Genomic DNA, 20,688 nt, shown 5'->3' on the forward strand with positions numbered 1-20,688 from the left:
CTAAACATTTTTATTAGTAGAGAACTTGGAGTATGTCAAATAAAAGTACTAATAGTACCTGGAACCGCTGAGGATGTCACTTTGACCATATAGAAATTAATGTAAAATCACAACTGCTGCACCTGGTTTGTCTAAAAACATGATTGTTTACACACTTTTTGTCGTGAAAGCTAAATTAAGACAGAGCTAGCTAGATGTGATTGACAAATAAATATATAGGGTCCTGTAGCCACATATCACCTGTGGGATGCAGAGCCAGGGTACAGCAGGATAGTACAGAGCAGGGGAGTGTGTGCCCAAATGTGTGGAGAACTGGCTGGGTTTCTGGCTGATCTCAGCAACAGAAAGCTGAACTGAAAAGACTATTTATTTACCATTATTACTGCTGATGCTGGAGGGGCTCAAAATGACCCCTGCAACCAGTTCTCATTTTAAGAAATTCCAAGTGTATTTTAAATTTGACTACAACTCTAGAGCAAGTTGGAACAAGGCCATGTCTTCTATGAACGGTCTGTAAACATTTGCAAACTAGGAAGACCAGTTGCTGGACTTCTGGGAGAGAAATGAAGGAATGAAGAAGAAGGAAGCAATGAAGCTTATGTGCAAAAGAATAGTATACTACATTAGCTGTAGTATGGTGTTTAGCACTGTCTCACTGAAATATACATGGAAACAGATGTCATCTTGCTGGAAGCATCTGTTTCTCTCAAACTTGTATCTGGATTTCAGCATTTTTGGTGTTTTGCCAGATTTTCAAGCTGCCAGTTTCATGGGCATTAATGCACCCTCATACTGATGCTGTTGCTTGAACTAAACACTGATAAGCAGTGTGGTCCCTCACCTCTTTACTTCACAGGACACAGCTTGTTTTCCAAAAAGAATTTCACTTTTTGATGATGTTAAATTCTTTTTGATGTTCTATTGTGAATCAAATATGGATTTGGAAATCTTTGCATTTATTCTTTACTTACATTTTTAAAAAGATCCAAACGTTTTGTTTTTGGAACTGGGTTTGTATGTTTTTCTTACCTGTGCAGAAAACACCAGCCACTACAGTGTTGTTGCAAGTCCTGTCTGGATATGGATATGGTCTTTGTTGACACTGATTCAATGTAGACTCTTTTCCATTGCATTCAATTTGATCTGTCCAGGTCTGTCCTGTACCAGGGCCAAGCTGAAGAAGCTTATGGGGCCTCCCACAGTCCAACTGTCTGCACACCACTGTTGCATCATCGATGTCCCAGGATTCAGCACACACAGTCCCCCACTGGCCTTTATTGAAATACTCTACTCTTCCATCACAACGAGTGGATCCACCGGCTAATCTCACATTACCTGGAAAGCAGAGTTGTTATATAAATCTAACATAAATCTATAAATACAAAGAAAAATGCAAAGAAAAAATACAAATGAATCATAACACCAACAGACCATTTTAGACTTAATCAGCTATGATTTCTGCATCATACAGATGGAATATGTTTTACAGCATCAAAAATGACTCAGAAATTGCTCTTTTCATAGTTTCAATGTTGCTGACCCTTGGCTATATTACCCTCACTGGGTGATCAGTGCATCATCAGATCAATAGCATTTACCATTGTAAGTGGTTAATATTCATCTGTTGTCTCACATTGTGTTTGCTAAATGCTGGTAATGGTGAAATCACTTGTTAGGCATAAAATAATTTGCCATATTGCATTTGTTCTACCTAGAAGTAGACTGTCCATTTACAGGTATCAAAAAGATCAAGTTGACCTCAATGAGTAAAGGGATTAATTATGTGTAATAATAATTTAGAGCAATTCAATAGCAAAATTGTGTAAAGGAATGGTGACGAAGAGAGGAAAACAATATAAAAACAAAGGTTCAAAGATGCAGCTTCATGCTAAATCGTAGCGGCCAGCTAGCTGACTGAAACATGTGCAGCACTGAAGCACAGCCTATTTACAGCATCTTATATGGTCCAATTCTTTTGTGTGTTCGTGAATAGTCTGTGTGTGCTTTGGCTGGCCTAATCCTATTGGTCTTCTCTCTGTATATGCACTGCTATAGCACACATATGTGAAGATAGTGACATAATTTATAACTCGGGTTGTACCTGATTAACACGTGTTTAGAATACAAAAATATTGATTTGATGGTTTGCATCAACATTTTAATTGGAAAAAATCATACTTGATCTGTTTGATAAAGAACTTCATGGATTCATTTTCTTTTTGAAATATAACATCAAGTCTTACCTGAGCATACCACAGAGGCCTCTTCAATACCTTCGGTGATAGATCTGGTATAGTTCCTAAATGTGCACTGTGTGACAGAGCTCTCTCTACCATTACAGTGGATCTCATGTCCTCTCAGATCTTCACCTTGACCAAATGGCCTTGAAATCTTGACAGGATCTCCACAATTTATCTCTCTGCACACCACTGTGGCTTCATTCATTCCCCAGTTAATATTAAATGCTGGTGACCAGTGTTCACCATAGTGGACCTCCACCCTTCCTGAGCACATGTCAGTCCCATTGATGAGTCGAATGGTAGCTACAAAGCAAAGAGGACAAAATCAGCAATTAGTTGGTGCCTGAAAATTGCATTAATTGAAATCCATACAATATTCTCACTGATGTCATGGAAATAACTGTGATATAAATTGTGGTGGGCCGTGGACTGTGATGCTGTGCAGGTGTACCTGCACGGCATCTGCAATGCATCTGTGTTAAAACATGGGGAATCAGTGTTGTAAGTTGGTGTAAGTGTGGTTGCAGCCGAGAGCTGCAGCCACATATAATAAAGATGGCTTTAAACAACAACCTCTGGAAGTCATATCTAAACATTAAAAAAAGACACAATATTTAATGACAAAATAGTTTTTACCTGAACAAATCACTCCTGCATCTTCCCTGTGTCTGCACGAAAATCTTCCAGAGGGGCGATACCTGCAGTGCCCAAGGGACGTCTCATTACCCAAACAGTTGACAGAAGAATACCAGACCACTCCTTGGCCTTCACCAAAGAAGGCATTAGATTTTGCTCTCTGAGGTGTTCCACAGTCCATGGCTCTGCACACCACCTCAGCCTCTCTGAAGTCCCAGTCATCATCACACACTGTTCCCCACCGGCCGTCATGCAGAATCTCCACTCGGCCAGAGCATCGGTCAATGCCGTTCACAAGCCTTATTGGTGGTTTACCTGAGGGCACACGTTAAAGTATTAGCAATGAATATTTCAATCTCTTACTCTTTTTTTAAATCCAGTATTATCAGATTTTTAAGGATATCTTCAACATGCTGTATGCTGATGAGTGTCCATCATTATCTGAAATGCAACCAAAAGATGTTAATGGCTGTCCCCCTTTTCAGACAATAGCTCATACTGGACAGTTTGTATGTCCAAGAAACTTTAAAATGTGGTTAACTTCAGCAACAGGTGTATTTTAACCCAAAACACAGTCTTTCACCAAATGTAACCAGGAAATTTTGGTGCTAAAGCTCAGGTCCATTTACTGCTGATTTAACTGAGGAAAAACATTCAAGCATTAACAATATAAATTACAAGCTGTCAAATAGATCCCATTAAGCAGTTTATTAAGAACTCAATAGCTTCTCGTGAGGGGCCGTGCTGACATCTGCTGCTCTCTGGCAGAAAGCACCATGGCCCTCCCGTGTTTTAAATGCACTTTAGAACAGCACGCAGCAGCACCACATATGAGCGTGTGGAAAAAGGTATGGGGTCTTCACACCGCTGTTCTCTGTGCCTCCTCAGGGCAGGGGGCTGGGAGGAGGAGTTAGCCATCTGATTGGGGTCTAGGGATGCTGGGCCTCCCTGCACCTCCCTGGAAAAAGGGTAACATCTCTTGGGTCTAGGGGCAAATTACCCCTCTAGAGGCAAGGGGTGTCTGTGTCCCAGTGAAAAGTGAAAACCACAGTTGTAAATAAAAGTATTGCTGTCATCACAGTCGTGTCCAGTGTATGCATAACGGGTCAAACGTTACACCACATTGGGTGAGTGCCAATTATTTGTATATGTTTGCATGAGGGTGGGAATGCATGTTTGTGTCTGTGTGTGCCTGTTTGTCTGTGTCTATATGTCAGGTCTTAGACTCCACCTCTCTGGACATATCTCAGGCCCCCCCAGATGTGGGGACCTATCACCCCCACAAAGCTCCCTGTCGGTGGCTGATGCCCTCAGATGTTGGTGCGTTTCAGGCAGAACCCGTGGGCACATCACTGCAGCCCCCCGTGGCTTCCGCACCAGGACTGCTGGGTGACCCAACATCTGGGGCTTTCCTCAGTTCTTTCCAGGAGGGTGGGGCAGTTGCCCCTCCAATGGTCTTCCTTGGGCTCTCGCGCTCTGGGGGGCCTCTAGATATTTGGGGCCTGGATCTCCTCCATGCCTGCTTCATGTACACATGGGTGCTCACAGACAAACTATATCTTTCTTGGCTGCTACCTCAAAGCACACTGTGCACTGTCGATCTTGTGTGCTGCACAATAACATGTAATATTTAGTAGTGGTGGGACTTGTGGTGTGTTTTGGTGCAAGAAATAGTGAGCCAATGTGTGACATAACGACAGATGTAGAGTCAGCGAGGAAGAGAGTAAGTTCTGCCTATTCCAAAATAAAAACCATAAATACATATGTTCAATCGACCACAATTGTAGACAATTGAATTGACACAGGGGGAAGGGGACACAAAGAGTGACAGAAAACAGCACACATGATGAGGGACTACAAAATAAGACGGGAAGTACAGAATAGAGAGAGACAGACTAGACACACAAACAGAAAGGGAAACAAGTGGAGAAGAGACAGACTACATACAGGGAAATGTCTAAAAAATTAGACAAGGAACTAAGAACTACAAATATGAATAACTAAACTAGGACGCACTTGAAAATAGTAATTGACACAAAAGGCTAAAAATGTAGAAAGAAACCCACCAAATAATAAACCCATAAAAAAAAAACCCAAACTAGGGAAAAAAACAGAAACCATGAAAATGAGAGAAAGTGAGTGTAATCCCAGTGCCTGTTTGAAGACAGATTAAATGGCAGGGTTAAATGTGAAAGAGTATCTGTTTTGAAGTCAGTACCAAATCAAAAATACAGATTCATCTGCTCTGGTGACCCCTTGGGAACAAAGAGAAAAAAAAGTGCATAAATCTCAGTCATTATCTGTTTCAAAGTATGATCAGTGGCTAACAACTTGTAATTATTAACCAATAAGCGTGTAGTTTACCAGTTACCCTCCCACCACCACAGTTGGTGACATCACATCACAGCAATAATTTATACTGTTTGTGATCTCGTAAAAAATTATGTTTGAATTTTGAACATAATAATAAGGATTTACCTGCACAGAGAACACCAGCATCATATTCATGCCCGCAGGTTGCTCTTGTAAAACCTTCGACTGAGCATTGCTGAAGAGATGTCACATTGCCGAAACATGAATTGCTAGCCTCCACCACTGACCCACTGCCACGGCCAAAAACAGCACCACCATGAGCTTTCACGGCACGTCCACACTGCAGCGACTCACACACCACTCCAGCTTTACTTAGAGTCCAGTCCGTGTCACACACTGTGTGCCACTGGTCATCATGACGAACCTCCACTCTTCCAGAGCACTCATCATTACTGTTAACCAAGCGGACCGCCAAGCTTTCTGTGAAGGCAAATAAACTAAATATGTAGCCACAGGTATGGAAGAATGACCAACAAACAACTGTGATGTATTTAGGTATATTGTATACTATTTGAATTTAACCCTTGTGTGGTGTTCGTATTTTTGTTACTCAGCCAGTGTTCATGGGTCTGGTGGACCCGCTAGAGTTTTGGCTTTCCAAATTAACACCATCAAACAATTTTATGTTAAATTACTCAACAGATGTTTACTTCATCCCAATTACAAGACATATGAACAGCAAACATGGTTAATTTTTTCCTTTTACCTTTGTTAGATCACATTTATGAATTAATGTGCTTCTCGTTTTTCTTTTATATAAAATGTTATAAATAAATCAGTTATAATCAAGTGGAGTGAGTGGAAAGACACAACACATTTACACGTGAAAAAATAATTAATTGTTTAATTTTTCTTTTGAAAAAAACTGAACACGGGTCTCACAGACCCGAACACCATACAAGGGTTAAATTGAGAACATGTACAACTTTAGAAAATATTCACTTCTTTTGAGTTTTATGGCAACATGTTCCAAAAAAGTTGGAAAAGGTTTGTTTTCCACCAAGTTTACCATTCTGTGCATCCCCTCTTCTCTTAAAAACAGTCTGTAAAGATCTGGGAACTGAGGATACCAGTTTCTAGACTTTTGTAATAGGAATGTTATTCCAATTTTGGATGACATAGGGTTCTACCTACTCAAACGTCCTGAGTCTTCTGTGTCATGTTTTGTGATGCTTAAAATGTTTTCAATTGGTGAATTGTCTGAATTGCAAGCCAGTTATTCAACAGTATCTATGCTGTTGTAATGAAGTTTATTGATAAGTTCAATAAGAAACACCAATGGTCTCACATCTTTCCGCTCCCAGGTGCTGCCAGCTACATCTAACCTTCACATCACTCCAACTTTTCCATGCTGTCAAGCGCTTCATGACATCACTAGTCTAGTTGGATCACCTTTTCCCCAGCCTTCTCGAGGCCGGTCGGCATTCATGCTGCATACTTTAAATCTCATTGCACCTCTCCTTTACAGTCTCCTTCGTGCAATCGTGTCCATGTCTTTGTCACGTTCACACTATTAGATGCTCGCATCTTGATTCATGCTCAATAATCTAGGTAAGTAAATGCCAAAAGGTTGATTCTGTTCATCTGGATGTGGCATTTTCAGTGGGAGAAACGTTTTGTCACTCATTGAAGGGGCTTCTTCAGTCTCAGCTGACTGCAGGTTTCCCCAACCTTATAAACAGTACATTTGCACAATGACTGAAACTAGCCAACCGAAAGAACAATGGGTTGTGAGGTCAGTTACTTGATCATTAGTATGCAAATTGTCATGACCATTAATCAACAACCACTGATCAAAGACCGTTGATCATTGATCAAAGACCATTGATGAAAGGCCATGAGCGCCATTCACAGAGAGGTGGGGAATGGCTGCAATCATAGCATTGTAAGATGGTGAAAGATGTACCCTTAGGTCTTCTTGACTCCCCGCTCAAACCAGCGTTCCTAATGCTAATAATTAAAACCCTCAACCTTTTCCATTAGTTTAACAAGCCTCTGCGACTGGCAATTGTCTGCTTACTGATTCTACTAGCCAAATCCAGGCTTTTCACTCATCTTAAGCCATCTCAAACTTTCCCCTCTCAGATCAAAAATCTATTTGTGCACCTTGTGGCAAGTTTCTGGGCACTTTAGGCATCTTAGATAATAAAATCCTGCTGAAATTTCTGGGCTCCCCATCCTTTAACTTCCTCCCCTGTTTGGCCATCTAAATCTCTTTCGTCAAGTCATTTTGCCTTCTTTCAAGTCATGTGCATTTACTTTAGATTATTTATTATGGCTCTCCATGCATTTCTACTACTTTCTGTCATTTTTTTTTTTCATGGATTGGTACTAGCATTGGTAATAGTTATTAGGAGATGTCCTCCTGAGTTTCTGCTGTTTCCTGTCCATCACCGGAATGATTCAACCATACTTCTTATAAGGTAAAATTGGCAATACGTGCATCACAATATTCATGCCATTATAGGACCATCTCCCTTGGCTGCTGCTCTAATGGAGGATCCTGTTGCTGTAAAACCTATATACACATTTCACCATTTTTGATCTACTTCCACATGTGCCAGTTTCATAGGCATTCATGCATTCAGGCATTCATATTGAGACTGACGCTCATTCTATAATGAACTAAACAGGGTGCAGTTTGTTTTCTAATAAAAATTGAACTAAATGCTGATAACAAATCCCTCTCCTCTTTATTTGGGAGGACGCAGATTCCATGTTTTCCCAAGAAAATTTCAGATTTGGTATTTTTATGTTCTATTGTGAATCAAGTATGGGTTTATGAGATGTCCAAATTATTACATTCTGTTTTTATTCATATTTTACACAGCATAAAAAAAAATTCAGACTTGCGTTTCCATGTTTTTCTTACCTGTGCAGAAAACACCAGCCACTACAGTGTTGTTGCAATGAGATGGTTCTATTGGACACTGAGTCAATGTAGACTCTTCTCCATTGCAATTAATTTGATCAGTCCAGATGTTTCCTGTACCAGGACCAAGCTGAATAAGCTTATGAGGCTTCCCACAGTCCAACTGTCTGCACACCACTGTTGCATCATTCATGTCCCAGGATTCAGCACACACAGTCCCCCACTGGCCTTTATTGAAATACTCTACTCTTCCATCACAATGAGTGGATCCACCGGTTAATCTCGCATTACCTGGAAATCAGTTGTTATATTAGCGTAACAAATATTATTATATTATATTACTATACATTAAATCTAACTTTTGTTTTTTAATTACATTAATTTTTCTTTTCTTTTTTTTTTTATCACACAGACTGTCATGGTCTTGGTTTAATGTACCCAGTGTTTGGAGTTTTTCTTGTGTTTTTGTCATTTTGTATTATATTTAAGTCCGCTTTGTTGGTCTTAAGTTTACTCTATAGTACCACTGCGCATGCGCGTTTTACCCATATTCTATCGCAATATTTCATTTTCCTATCATTGCCCAACATTACACCGGTATTACTGTGAACGGTATGATATAGCGCAGCCCTATCCTGGGGTCTGCATTTGGGTCCTCCCTTCCTGCCTGCCGCACCCAGTTTATGACAGAAGATCATGACCACACTATGGACCCAGCAGACTTAATGTTCGGGAGTTTTGAGGAGTATGCATGCCAAATCATCTTTCTGCGGGGGCGGTGGATCATTCCGACCCACGAGGGAGAGAAGGAAGAGTGCCAGCAAGAGGTCCGCAGCCTGGTACATTCCTGACTCCAGCCAACCTGGCAATAGCACTTGCCGCTAGTTTTGATCCTCCATCCCTCCAAAGGGAGGATCTCACCGTCAACGCCTCTGCCTCAACAGCACCATCCAGCTCATCCGCCACTTGTGCACAGTTCCCAGGAGGAAGCGGTGTTCACGCCGTTCCAAGTCTCAGCCAAAGACAATTTTTTCTTCTGAGCCTCCACGTCCTGTGAGTAACACTGCCTCATCATTGAACACTAGTTTTAAGTCAGCATGCCTACAGACTCCAGCTCATATGGGTTGAACAGTGCTGGACAGTTTGTAAAATATGCACCGGAGGGTTATTGTGACTGTGTTTCTGAGAGTGACTGTAATTTCAGGGATTCCTGTGTTTCCAAGCTTGAAGTTTCTGAGAGTAATTTTGTGCCTGTCCTGGAAACCAGTGAGGTTTGCGTCTCAGGGCTCACTAATGTGCCAGGTGATGACTGTACTCGTGTGCCTATCAAGCATAAAACTGACTGACACACAACCAGACTGCAAAGTACTAATTACCACCAGTAGTGGTAATTCTAAAGACCCTCCTGTAGCAACGATGGTTAAGGTAGCCAAGGAGGCTTATAGCCATGAGCAGGCCACCTCAAAGACTAAGTTCAGCTTTCCTGAGATAACTTCTCCCAAGACTGCTAGTTCTAACCTGGAGAGCTTAAGAACAGCAGATTTTCTAAGGCCAACCAGCTAGGGCTGGGCCATATCATACTGTTCACAGTAATACCGGTATAATGTTGGGCAACGATAAGAAAATGAAATATCGCGATAGAATATGGGTAAAACGCGCATGCGCAGTGCCTTTGTTTTCATATGCACATGGTGGAAAAAGCATGGCGGCGACAGAGAATGAGAAGGGCGAAAGCGGATCGTTGACAGTGCCCCCTATAATCCCATGTGCCTTATGTATGAATTCTGGTTGTGTTTACTGACCTCGAAACAATTTTATGTGGTACACGGTGCTCGAAAATCTGTCAAATGTTTTAGTACAAGCTTGATGGATTGTCGGAGCATTACGGCTATCATAGGCAGGAGCCTCGCGGAGTGATACGTACTGTGCTGCAACATAATATTACTGTATTGTGTGTGTATAACGTCTTTTTAAGTTTTGTGGATATTAGACATGGTTATGTCGGCCAATTTCCACTGGAAATGCCTTTTGGTTAAACTGTCAGCAAGGAATTTGCATTTGCACTGTTAAATTTTTATATAACTTTAATGCACATAAAAAACATCTCCTTGTGTCCGCTGACGCCTCTGGTGAGCCCGTACATCCATCACCTGCACCACCACCTGCGGCTTCCAGAACTTCTTTTGGCTTTAGCAAGCAAGCAATTTATTTATATAGCACTTCCAGACAACCGCCAGCTGAAAAGAAAGTGCCTCTTTGGATTCATGGTTGACCCAGCTCCTCGGTTTTGTTTTAGACTTCTGCTGCTGGGATTTTGATTTTGTGGACTGTGTTTTCCTAAACTTCAGCATTTTTTGTTTTAACCTCCTAAGACCCGAACTCTTCCACGGCATGCATTTTTAATTTCTCTTTGATATTTGGGCATATTGGGACCCAATGAATGTAAAAACAAAGAATCACCAGATTTTTTCTTTTACCCGATTTTTGTTCCTAAGAAAAATGAGAGCTGAGGATGAGGATATTTGTTTAAAATTTTGATGGAACAGTGGCAGCATAATGTCCTCGTAAGTGGATATCAGGCCCTTGTAGAGCAAAATTTAATATTTTGGTCTAGACAACCCAAAATCTGATGTCCACGTATGTGGGTGCCAGGTCCTAAGAGGTTAAACTCTGTTTTTGTTTATTTCTGGACTTGGTTGGCATTCCTTTTTCAGCAATAAAGCTGTTTATGAGTTTACATTTCACATCCTGGAGTCTGCATTTCGGTCCTCCTTCCTGCCTGCCGCACACAGTTTATGACACAGACATAAAGCCAAAAATCAGCATAGTTTGGTAGCGACTGGGATCTCAAACTTGCTCATCTCTATTGGCTCCCCATTGTTTCAAAAACAAGGAGAAAAAGAAAACAAAGAAGCAAAAGATGAAGACACATAAACAAAAAATAAACAACATTAATATTAATATCAAGATTTTTTCTTTCCATTCTCAAATGTTAAGTTTGTGAATGAAAAATTAAAATAACTTTAATATTTTGTTTATTAAAAAGGATAAGGCCATGTCTATTATCTGGCGCCTTTTCCCCCTTTTTCTTCTAAATTTCATTAAACCTAATGGTGGTGGTTAGTATAAATGTGCACATATAAAAGGGGACTCCTGTGTTCCCCCTTCTATGTATCAAAAATGCTACAAAGTAAGTCATGAAGGAAAAAAAGAATTTAACAGTGTGTTGACAATGTTTGACTGCTAACTCTACTGGTTTGTGAATATGACCTCATGACTTAATGTGTGGCTGAGGTCTAAACAGAAGCTGTCCTTTTTTTTTTTGCTCTTTATTTTATGTTTTATTTAGCATAAAAAAAATCAGCTACTTTTGATTGAGTTAATTTCAACATGCTTATCACTCAAAGTGGTCTGCAGAATTCTATAATCAGTCTGCTTAAAATTAAGCCTAGATTGATTGATGTAGACATTTACATATTTTCTTCTCCTTCCGCTTCACAATTTTTCACTTTTGTTGATAATAAAAGTAGTTAAAGCGAAGGGGTTGTATTACCCTTGCTGGCTGATATTAGTACATTGTCAAATGAAATAGAATTTAGCATTGTAAGTGGTTAATATTTATCTGCTGTCTCACATTAAAGTTGTATTTGCTAAATGCTGGTAATTTTAATAGTGAAATAACTCTGTGACCATGCATTAAATAATTGCCATATCACAAGGTAAAACTAAAGAATGCACATAGGCTAGTCTTTTCTTAATGAGCAAACATGACCTTTGTTATTCTTGGAAAGCACTAGAGGAGCATATCTATAGTTTTTGTCTCTTACCTGAACATACAAGAGAAACACCTTCACATGACCCTCTGTGTTCTTGCAGTTGACACTGGCTGATAGAGTTCACATTATCAGAGCATCTACTTGTGAACCCTTGCAGTGAGCTGTCACCAAAGTAAAAGATGTCCTTGGAATTTTTTGGATCTCCACAGTTGAGCTCCTTACATAGGACTGCAGCTTCTTTAAGGCCCCAGTTATTACTACAAAGTTTCCCCCATCGGCCATCATGGAAAACCTCCACTCTGCCAGAACAGCTGTCAGTTCCATTGATCAATCTGACTGTCTCTGCAAAGCAGAATTTGGGTTTTTAGGATTTTCATTAAAACTCAGGTTTGAAACTCAGAATACATCCTGTCTTACCTGAGCACACGAGACCAGCATATTCACTGTGGTTACAGTCATATACTCCAAAACCTTTGTGAGGGCAGTCAGCAAGAAACATCTCATGACCAGTGCACTCCATCTTATCCAGCCAAATCTGATCTTGACCTCTCCCAAAGTAAGTCTTATATTTGACTGAGAGAGCATTCCCACAGTTCATCTCTCGACATGCGACAGTTGCTTCTTGCATTCCCCATCTATCATCACAGACTGTTCCCCATTGTGAACTATAGTAGATTTCCACTCTACCAGAGCAGCGATTAGTCCCATTCACCAGCCGAATGGGTTGACTGTCTGTTAATTTAAAAAAAAAAAAATTAAGGGCAAGTTTTTTCAGAAATGGCAGATTCTAACAGTGTCACTTTTACAATTAATTACTGATAGTTTTGTGAGCACACGTGTGACTTACTTCCACAGACAACAGTAGCATCATCACAACTTTCATTGACTTTTAGAAGTGAGCACTGTGAGACAGAGGTCTCATTTCCAGAGCAGATGGTTTTGATTGCAGGCAGGGCACGTGCATCTCCAAAATACAATGTCTCAGTCTGAGTGGGTGGATCGCCACAACCAGCTTCTTGGCACACAACATGAGCTGCTTGTTTGCCCAAATCACTGCAAACTCGTTTCCACTGAGCTTCGTGGTAAATTTCTACTCTGCCATTGCAACGAGTTCCATTGACAAGCCGCACATGTCCTATAAAATATATAAAACTAAATGGTTAGTCTATGACAAATAACACTGTGAAAAAGTATGAAATCCACTCTATGTATTTCCTAATAACCTTAAGACTATAGACAAGGGAGAACATTTATAGCTAATTTTATAGCAAAACTGAATTCAGTTATGAAAAGTGATATTTTCCAGTTTTTGGTTCCAATTAAGGGGAATACCTCTCTAAGGGGAAGTTAGTCTTTCAGTATATTATTTTGATAATTTTTAGGTTTATTTGGGCAGGACCTGTTTAATTAAGACCAGCATCAAAACTGGTATTTTTAATTGACATTAAATACACAAAATAATTGTTTGTAATCAACATTAAACTTTTAAAGCAAGAGTTCTATACTCGCAGCCTTTTTAATTAAAAAAGAATGGGGTTAATGTTTGAAGAAATGTCACTAAAGTTGACTGGAAAGATAAAGAAATTCCCATTACATTTGACTACATTTTAATATACTGGCTCAAATTCTTAAGTTCTTTATTCTTGGGGCGAAACATATGGTTACGTTACGTTACGTTACGTTACGTTACGTTACGCTACGCTACGTTACGTTACGTTACGCTACGTTACGTTACGTTATGTTACGTTATGTTACGTTATGTTACGTTATGTTATGTTATGTTCCAGTTTGGATTCAGGAGACAGACACTATCTCTACTTTTAAGATTAAAAACTTTCCTTTTTGCTAAATCGTATAGTTAGGGCTGCATCAATGAATCCTCCCTTATGCTGCAATTGTCAAAAGCTGGTAGTCAATTTCTCTTGACAATCACGTGTGCTGCAACTTGTTTTCCTGAAGCCATTCCTCTTGGAAGATCACTGCTCCCACCATAACTAAGGCTCTGCTTAGATTTTTCTCAACATTCGGTCTGCCCAGAGTTATTCAAACCGACCAAGACAGCAATTTTTAGTCAAAACAGTTTAAGCAGTCTTTGCGACTCCAGCTGACACATCCTTATAGAAGTCTCAGCTTCTACCTGCCGACACTAGCTTAAGAGAATATTATATTATACTAGACTGACAAAGTTCTTAAAATGTGTGTATAAACAAAAATAAATAAATGAATACATATCTTACCCTGTGCATGGGGTACATGTAATGTACAACAAAATATGTCAAACATTATCTAGACGTACCTGAACAGACCACTCCTGCATCTTCACTGTGGCCACAGTTATTTTTCCCAAATGGTTTGTGCTGACACTGAAGGATGGAAGACTCATTCCCAACACACTGTACATCATCCAACCAGATCTCATCCTTTCCACGTCCAAAGAAAGCATCGTTTTTGGCCTCCATAGCTGTCCCACAGTTTAGCTCTCGACACACCACCTCAGCATTGGCCATGCTCCACTCATCATCACAGACAGTTCCCCAACTGTCTTGGTAGAAGACCTCCACTCTGCCAGAGCAACGCGAAGGTCCGACCAGCCTAATTTTTTCACATTCTGGATATGAGAAAAACAAAACCACAAAGGATGTTCAATGTTTTACCTAGCCCTTAAAAACATAAAGGCAGTTTTTTAATGGAGAAATCCAATTATCTTAATATTCATGGGTTATTTACTGACCTGTAAACTGCAGCAAACTCAACAGGCCTGCAGCAGAAATATAGAGCAAAGTAGTCTGATTAAATCTGACAGGAGATGTGAACTTAGATACAAAATAAAACTCTGTGTTAACAGTCTACACTGTAGTCAGACCTATGATTTGTTAAATATATTATAAATATGGAAGACAAAAGGATCCTGGATAGTTTTAAACTGATCCAGTAAATAAACTCCCACTTCTCACTCATGATACTAACACACAACCAAACCATGTTTCCACTCAAGAAAAAATATGTCCACATGAAGTCAAACTGAGAAAAAACTCCAGTAACTCACCAAGAGACAAGTGAAAAATAAATTGTTGTTTTTCATCCAAAATGAGGATCATATTGTGTCTTCAGTGTTGGTCAAATGCTGTAAAACATAACAGTGAATTTGAAAAATGGCTTTACATCTCTCCGAACCCCCTGTCTTTAGAAAAGCTTTGTTTAATCTTTTTGTTTTCACCAAAAGCTGATAATACAGTCCTCTTTAAATTCACAACGACTAGAAATCTTTTAAAAATGAAATCAGTATTTGTAATAAATTGCTCACCCTAAGGGTGAGCCGATGAACAAAAACCCCAATGAACAAATTCCTTGCTATAAATCAAACTCTAGCTGGACTTGGATTGCAAACTGGAGAGATATTGACATTTTGATCAATCATTAAAGACAAGTCGATGAGTGGATTTTGTTTTTCACTAAAGTCTACATATACTATTTTTTTAAACAGTTATCATATTCATCATAAAGAGAAGCAACATTTTACATGATGTTGCAAAAGATAATGAAAGACAATAAGAACAAGAATGATAGTGCAGCTCTCCACCAAGGTGGCTCATTCTCTGGCAGTTTTTACTTTGAAAGGAATAGTATTTGTATAGCATATCTTATGTACAGTATATAAAATTAAAAAAAAAACTTTGTTGCCTTTGTTCTTTTTAAACAGGAGTACTATGTTATGGAGCATAAACAAATCAAAGTGCAAGTTTTCGTTATTTGCCCTGTTTGAAACTCATTTTAATATACTTACCATAATTTTAAAAATAAACAGTTGTCATTTTTTATGTGAATATACTACATATGTAGCATTCATTTCATTGTTTATAAAATTTGTTTAAATGTTTATTTTTGGAAATGTTGCCAATAAAAACAACAAAATAATTTTGAATGAAATTTTAACATTTTCTGACCTTGAAGAAGAGGTCAGAAAGAAGTAATGCAATGTTTTGAATCCTTATATATCATTCCCTATATGCCTATATGTTGTCAGTACAAGCAATGGCATTAGGTAATTCGTTTGGAAGATCTCTATATACATTACTATAACCTTCAGAACAATCACTTGACCTTGAAGGAGAGATCAAAGGTCAAATGTGACCTCTTACTTCTGGTATTGGTACTTTTTGGTACTTTTTATATGCTAACAATACACAGTTAAGTTTTTGTCAATAGCCATTCATTAGGTTAACCTTGAAGATCGTATTGAATGTAAGGTAAATTTATATTGATTGTTAAGATGACCCCACTTTACACCCCTACAAAATGTTGGCACAATTTATTCAAAACTTTGCAAGCTGTCATGTTTATAGATAGAATGAGACATACATAAACATGCACACATGCAACAGCTACCAAGAACATATCTCCTTTGGCAGAGGTAATTATTTACTCACAACAACATAGATAATTGGGAAATCAAGGTCAAAGGGATGCTTTTGTGGTTGCTTGTTGTGAAATATCAGTCAGTAAACTTAGCGACTGACCTACTTTTGTTCTAAACCTACTTGTAGTTATCATTCACATCAGCTTTAATTTCATTTTAAGGCCATTACTAATGCAGACTGCAGCCCCAAAACCTTCAGATGGCATCTGAGACTGAAGGAGTGAAAGATGCCATCAATGTACACTATGAACGACCATCCGTGAACAGAGAGGGTGGCTTACGCACCAATTGTCAACCACCTACAACACAGTTTTGAGATCCCTTCCCTGGTGGCGAGACAGATGAGTTACATGTAGTGAGACACATGATTAATAATGGACAACTTAAAGGACAACTTCCACTAGGGATTAAATACCTGGGACTCTCCACCATGTGGTTTTAGAACTGAAGAAGCTTCTTGGATGAGAGGTGAAACACCTTCAAGAAACATCCATTTTCACACTTTAGAGATCCAAAGTGTGGAATGGTCATATTGGAACGCCATCTCTATTACACGCTTTGCTATGATATCAGGTTGATCTATAACAGGCATAACTAAAGTTAATCTGCTGGTTAGTTGCACAGAGAGCACCATAAAGCACAGTAATAGGAAACCAGAGTTTAGTATCTTGAACTGGCTACATGAGAATAATGTAATAAGAAAATAATATATTCATCAGACCTTTATTTATCCAGATAATAAAATCTCATAGAGATTTCTATGAGACCTGGCATATATAAAACTGTCTGTTCACTTAATTTAATATTATTTCTTACAAAGTCTTATTGCTTATCTAAAAAAAAAAAAAAATCCTCTGAGAAGCTGTTTGGTTTATTTGTTAAAATCTTACATGCAGTGAAGATGTCCTTGTAATCAATCTTTCACTAAAATGGGTCACAGCCACAAAGATTGTGGCTTCGTGGTCTAGGGTGTCCAAACGGAGCCAGACATTGTAAACAACACAGTTTTCTATTTCCAAATTTTATCATTGGGAGAATCGATCTAACATTAGAGAATACTGGAGTTTGAAAGGACAGTAGGTTAAGCACATATTGCACATATTGACATCTGGGTAAATCATTATAGAATCTGAGATTCTCTGATGGGAAATTACCTCACAAACCTACCTGACAACACCGTGGGTGGTCTGAAAAACAGGCCGATCATGTCACAAACAGGATAATAGTCTAATAAGTAGAAAGGCGTGTATATACCAGGGTTACAACTACAACAGCAATTTCAGCACTAGCAGTATATTATCATGTTGTTGGCTCATATTTGTGCTAACATTAGCCTTTTGTTCTTCCTTAAAAAAGTACTTTATTGGAATACATAGTGGGAGTCACAACTTAATGAAATTGGAGAAACTGGTACCTTTGATGCTGTGAAATTAGGCCTACAAACATCCCTTCACCCGTGGACACAAATTTATACATTTCTGTTTTTAATTTAAGGCATTTTGACCATTTCTTTTACATATTTTATAGACAACACTGTATCGTCAACACTTTTAACGTCCAACTGTTCACCCTGCTTCAGCTTGAATTGTTCTGCCATTCTTCACAGGTCCACTAGTGGCCACTCCTGTTTCCCCACTGAAAAAAAGCCAGATAAACTTTCCCTCCACTACATTAGATACACCAGTTCGGCTTCTGGTCCATCCAAATGTCCAATCAGCCAATAACATGACAATATCTCAGTGCATTTAGGCATGTAGACAAGATAAAAGCAACAGAATGGGGAAGAAAGATGATTTAAAGGACTATAAATGTGGTATGGTTAATGGTGTCAGACAAGTTGGTTTTCTGGGAATTTTCTCACACAACCATCTCTAGAATTTTTGGAAAAAATATCCAGTGAGTGGTTGTTCTCTGCATGGATCCATTCTTGTATCAAGGCTGGTGCTGGTGGTGTAATCGTGTATGGGATTTTCTGTAGTTAGCTTTGGGCCTCTGGGTGTCAATCAACAAGTCTGCAGAACTGTGTGATGTTATCATGTCACATGTGCCAGAATCTCAGAGGAATGTTTCCAGCACATTGTTGAATCCTTGCTATGACAAATTTAGGCAGTTCTGAAGGCAAACATGGTCCAACTTGGTGCTATTCATTCTCTGCCTGAGTTTGCAATATGTCATCTTATATTTCCATTAAGTTCCTGTTTGAGAAACCTTACAGGAAATGTATCTCTGATACCTATCAGCAGAAAGCTGAATTCAAAGGGCAGTTCATACAATTTGCATTATTGGCATAACACAAGAAAAGACATACAGAGCCATTGAAAATGGATTTTCTAAATGTTCTCTTCAGTTGTCAGTTTGCTATTCTCAGTTTGATTTGCTTTTAAATCAATACTGACTCTATGGTAATTCTCTTATTTTAATTGTTTTAAATTGTAATAGAATAATAACATGCATATGAAAAACAGAGATGCAAATTAACTGACAATATTATAATCAGCATTGTTGTGCAAAATATGCTTTACAGTAATGTGTCACATGAGTACAAATCTAAAAAGCTTCTTACAAGCAGTCGCAGGGAAAGTTGAAACACAGTACATGCAGTGACTTTGTTATTTAACATATTCTTCACAAAAATTTACAAGCTTCACAATTTTCTTTCACATAAATCAGCAAAACGGGAATGTTGTGATCGTCATGAGTGATGAAAGTATAAGATCAACGCCGTTTGACTGATATATGTGCAACTCAGACGTCCTTTTACACACAATGGCACAACATTTAGGGGAAAAAAATGGCGTGTCTGGTTTTTCCTTCATCTGTAAACCTAAAATCAGCTACCATCCAAATCCATCTGACTGGGGGGAGTCATGTAAATAATATAATCAGCGTTGGTGTTGGGGAGCGGTAACACAGAATATAGATGAATAGGAAAGGACAAAGAGCTGGACCTGATACGCTAACGCTACATATATCAAATTTAAACACACAGAGGGTAGTTTGCTCACATTTCACATTTATAAATATAGAAAGAAGGGGAGGCACAGGTTGTCATTACAAATTCTCAAACTTTCACCAATAACTAGATGATCAATGATCAATCTTGTGTAGTAATAGGATGATACACACTGTCACGGCTCAGTTATTGGTAATTGTGTTTTAGCAATAGCAAAATTTGATTAAAGAACAGAATTAATCCAGATTGTGACACAGCTTAATTGTGTCTAATATGGACTTTAGTGTTAATGACTATTTTAAAAAATGCACTGGTGAGCCACAGAACTGCAGATTAACAAAACCCACATCATCCTGCTGTAAATACTCACTAGCACCAAATGTTTATTAATCAACAGCTTAAAAAAGAATACGTACACTTGTACAACAACTGAAGACTGCTGGAGCTGAGCGTCACACAGTGTAGGGAGGTCACAAAGCACTGAGAAACTTGTCATTTTGATTTATTTTTTTTTAAAACAATGCCAAGTAAAATAATACCAGGCAAATTATTTGCAGAAACTTTGGCAGTGGATTAATATAAGAGCAAGATCAAGGTGATTCAGCATAAAAATATTTAGAATTATTATTAATTCTTAATATGCATTATGATTCTTGGGTCTTATCTGCTACGTTGTCAGCTGCAGTCTTTTGTTTAGATGGCTGCTATCACTCTCACAGGTACACACAGGCTTAGGTTGTTTCAGGTTGTCATTAACAGCTGCTGATTGAGACAGAAACACAAAGACACACCGCAGCGGTATATTCAGATGATCTGTTTTACACTGCTGCACATGATCTTTCCCTTCCCTACTCACTGCATTTAGGTTATCCAAAGGGCAGAAGCTGCTACATCGTCTACTAGCTCAGAATATTTGCTACTTTATTCAGAAACAGTGTTTGCCGCCACAGTGTGTTAAACAAAAAGGAAAGAAACTGATTCATCAAGCTAATCTCCTGTGTCAGTGAGTAAGTCTCTGACTTCTTCAGAGTCAGACACTTGGAAACTTGGTGATGGTGGAAAAGAGTTTAAGGAGTTTTTCAAGTCAGAAGAGGTCACACGAGGTAAGTCCACATGTAACAGCTTTTGGCAAAATGCTGTAACGAGAAGTGTGGAAAAGGAGGCAGCAAGATCCAGGAAGAGATACTAATTCTGGACAAGTACCAGCAGTCTGATCTATGACTCTGAATCCTGTTGGGGGGGGAAAAGAGAGAGAGCACAATAGTCAGTTTGCTTAGTGTGAAAAAATATTTCTTATATCTGCTGCACCAGTTTTTTTGTACTCCAAAACCAGACAAAAGAAACAAACAAACAAACAAAAAAAAAAAACTGCTGGTCTAATCAAATCACTTCTAACTCAGTTATCCAATCAAGATCTAGGC

General features: G+C 38.8%; 2 protein-coding genes across 3 annotated transcripts in view; both read right to left on the reverse strand.

Moving 5' to 3' along the window:
- The window catches only part of LOC106676122 (scavenger receptor cysteine-rich type 1 protein M160-like), a 51,106-nt gene extending 35,845 nt beyond the window's left edge, over positions 1-15,261 (reverse strand). Inside the window, exons 1-12 of one of the 2 annotated variants that reach the window (XM_024805193.2) lie at positions 15,202-15,261; positions 14,944-15,021; positions 14,629-14,655; positions 14,194-14,505; positions 12,745-13,032; positions 12,315-12,629; positions 11,949-12,239; positions 8,122-8,412; positions 5,355-5,669; positions 2,877-3,191; positions 2,244-2,543; positions 1,030-1,335 (exon numbers count right to left, since the gene is read on the reverse strand). In XM_024805193.2, the coding sequence (XP_024660961.2) occupies positions 1,030-1,335; positions 2,244-2,543; positions 2,877-3,191; positions 5,355-5,669; positions 8,122-8,412; positions 11,949-12,239; positions 12,315-12,629; positions 12,745-13,032; positions 14,194-14,505; positions 14,629-14,655; positions 14,944-14,995 (2,812 nt within the window). In that variant the 5' untranslated portion in view covers positions 14,996-15,021; positions 15,202-15,261. Of the gene's footprint in view, positions 1-1,029; positions 1,336-2,243; positions 2,544-2,876; positions 3,192-5,354; positions 5,670-8,121; positions 8,413-11,948; positions 12,240-12,314; positions 12,630-12,744; positions 13,033-14,193; positions 14,506-14,628; positions 14,656-14,943 lie in introns of both variants that reach the window. The other variant, XM_076873813.1, reaches the window with a different exon arrangement.
- Positions 15,262-18,716: 3,455 nt separating this feature from the next.
- sh3bgrl2 (SH3 domain binding glutamate-rich protein like 2) overlaps positions 18,717-20,688 on the reverse strand; it is a 12,617-nt gene continuing 10,645 nt past the window's right edge. Inside the window, exon 4 of the mRNA XM_004541917.2 lies at positions 18,717-20,497. Coding sequence (XP_004541974.1) covers positions 20,483-20,497 — 15 coding nt within the window. The 3' untranslated portion in view covers positions 18,717-20,482. The remainder of the gene's footprint in view (positions 20,498-20,688) is intronic.

This window comes from Maylandia zebra, linkage group LG15 (assembly GCF_041146795.1).
Source record: "Maylandia zebra isolate NMK-2024a linkage group LG15, Mzebra_GT3a, whole genome shotgun sequence".
NCBI lineage: Eukaryota > Metazoa > Chordata > Actinopteri > Cichliformes > Cichlidae > Maylandia > Maylandia zebra.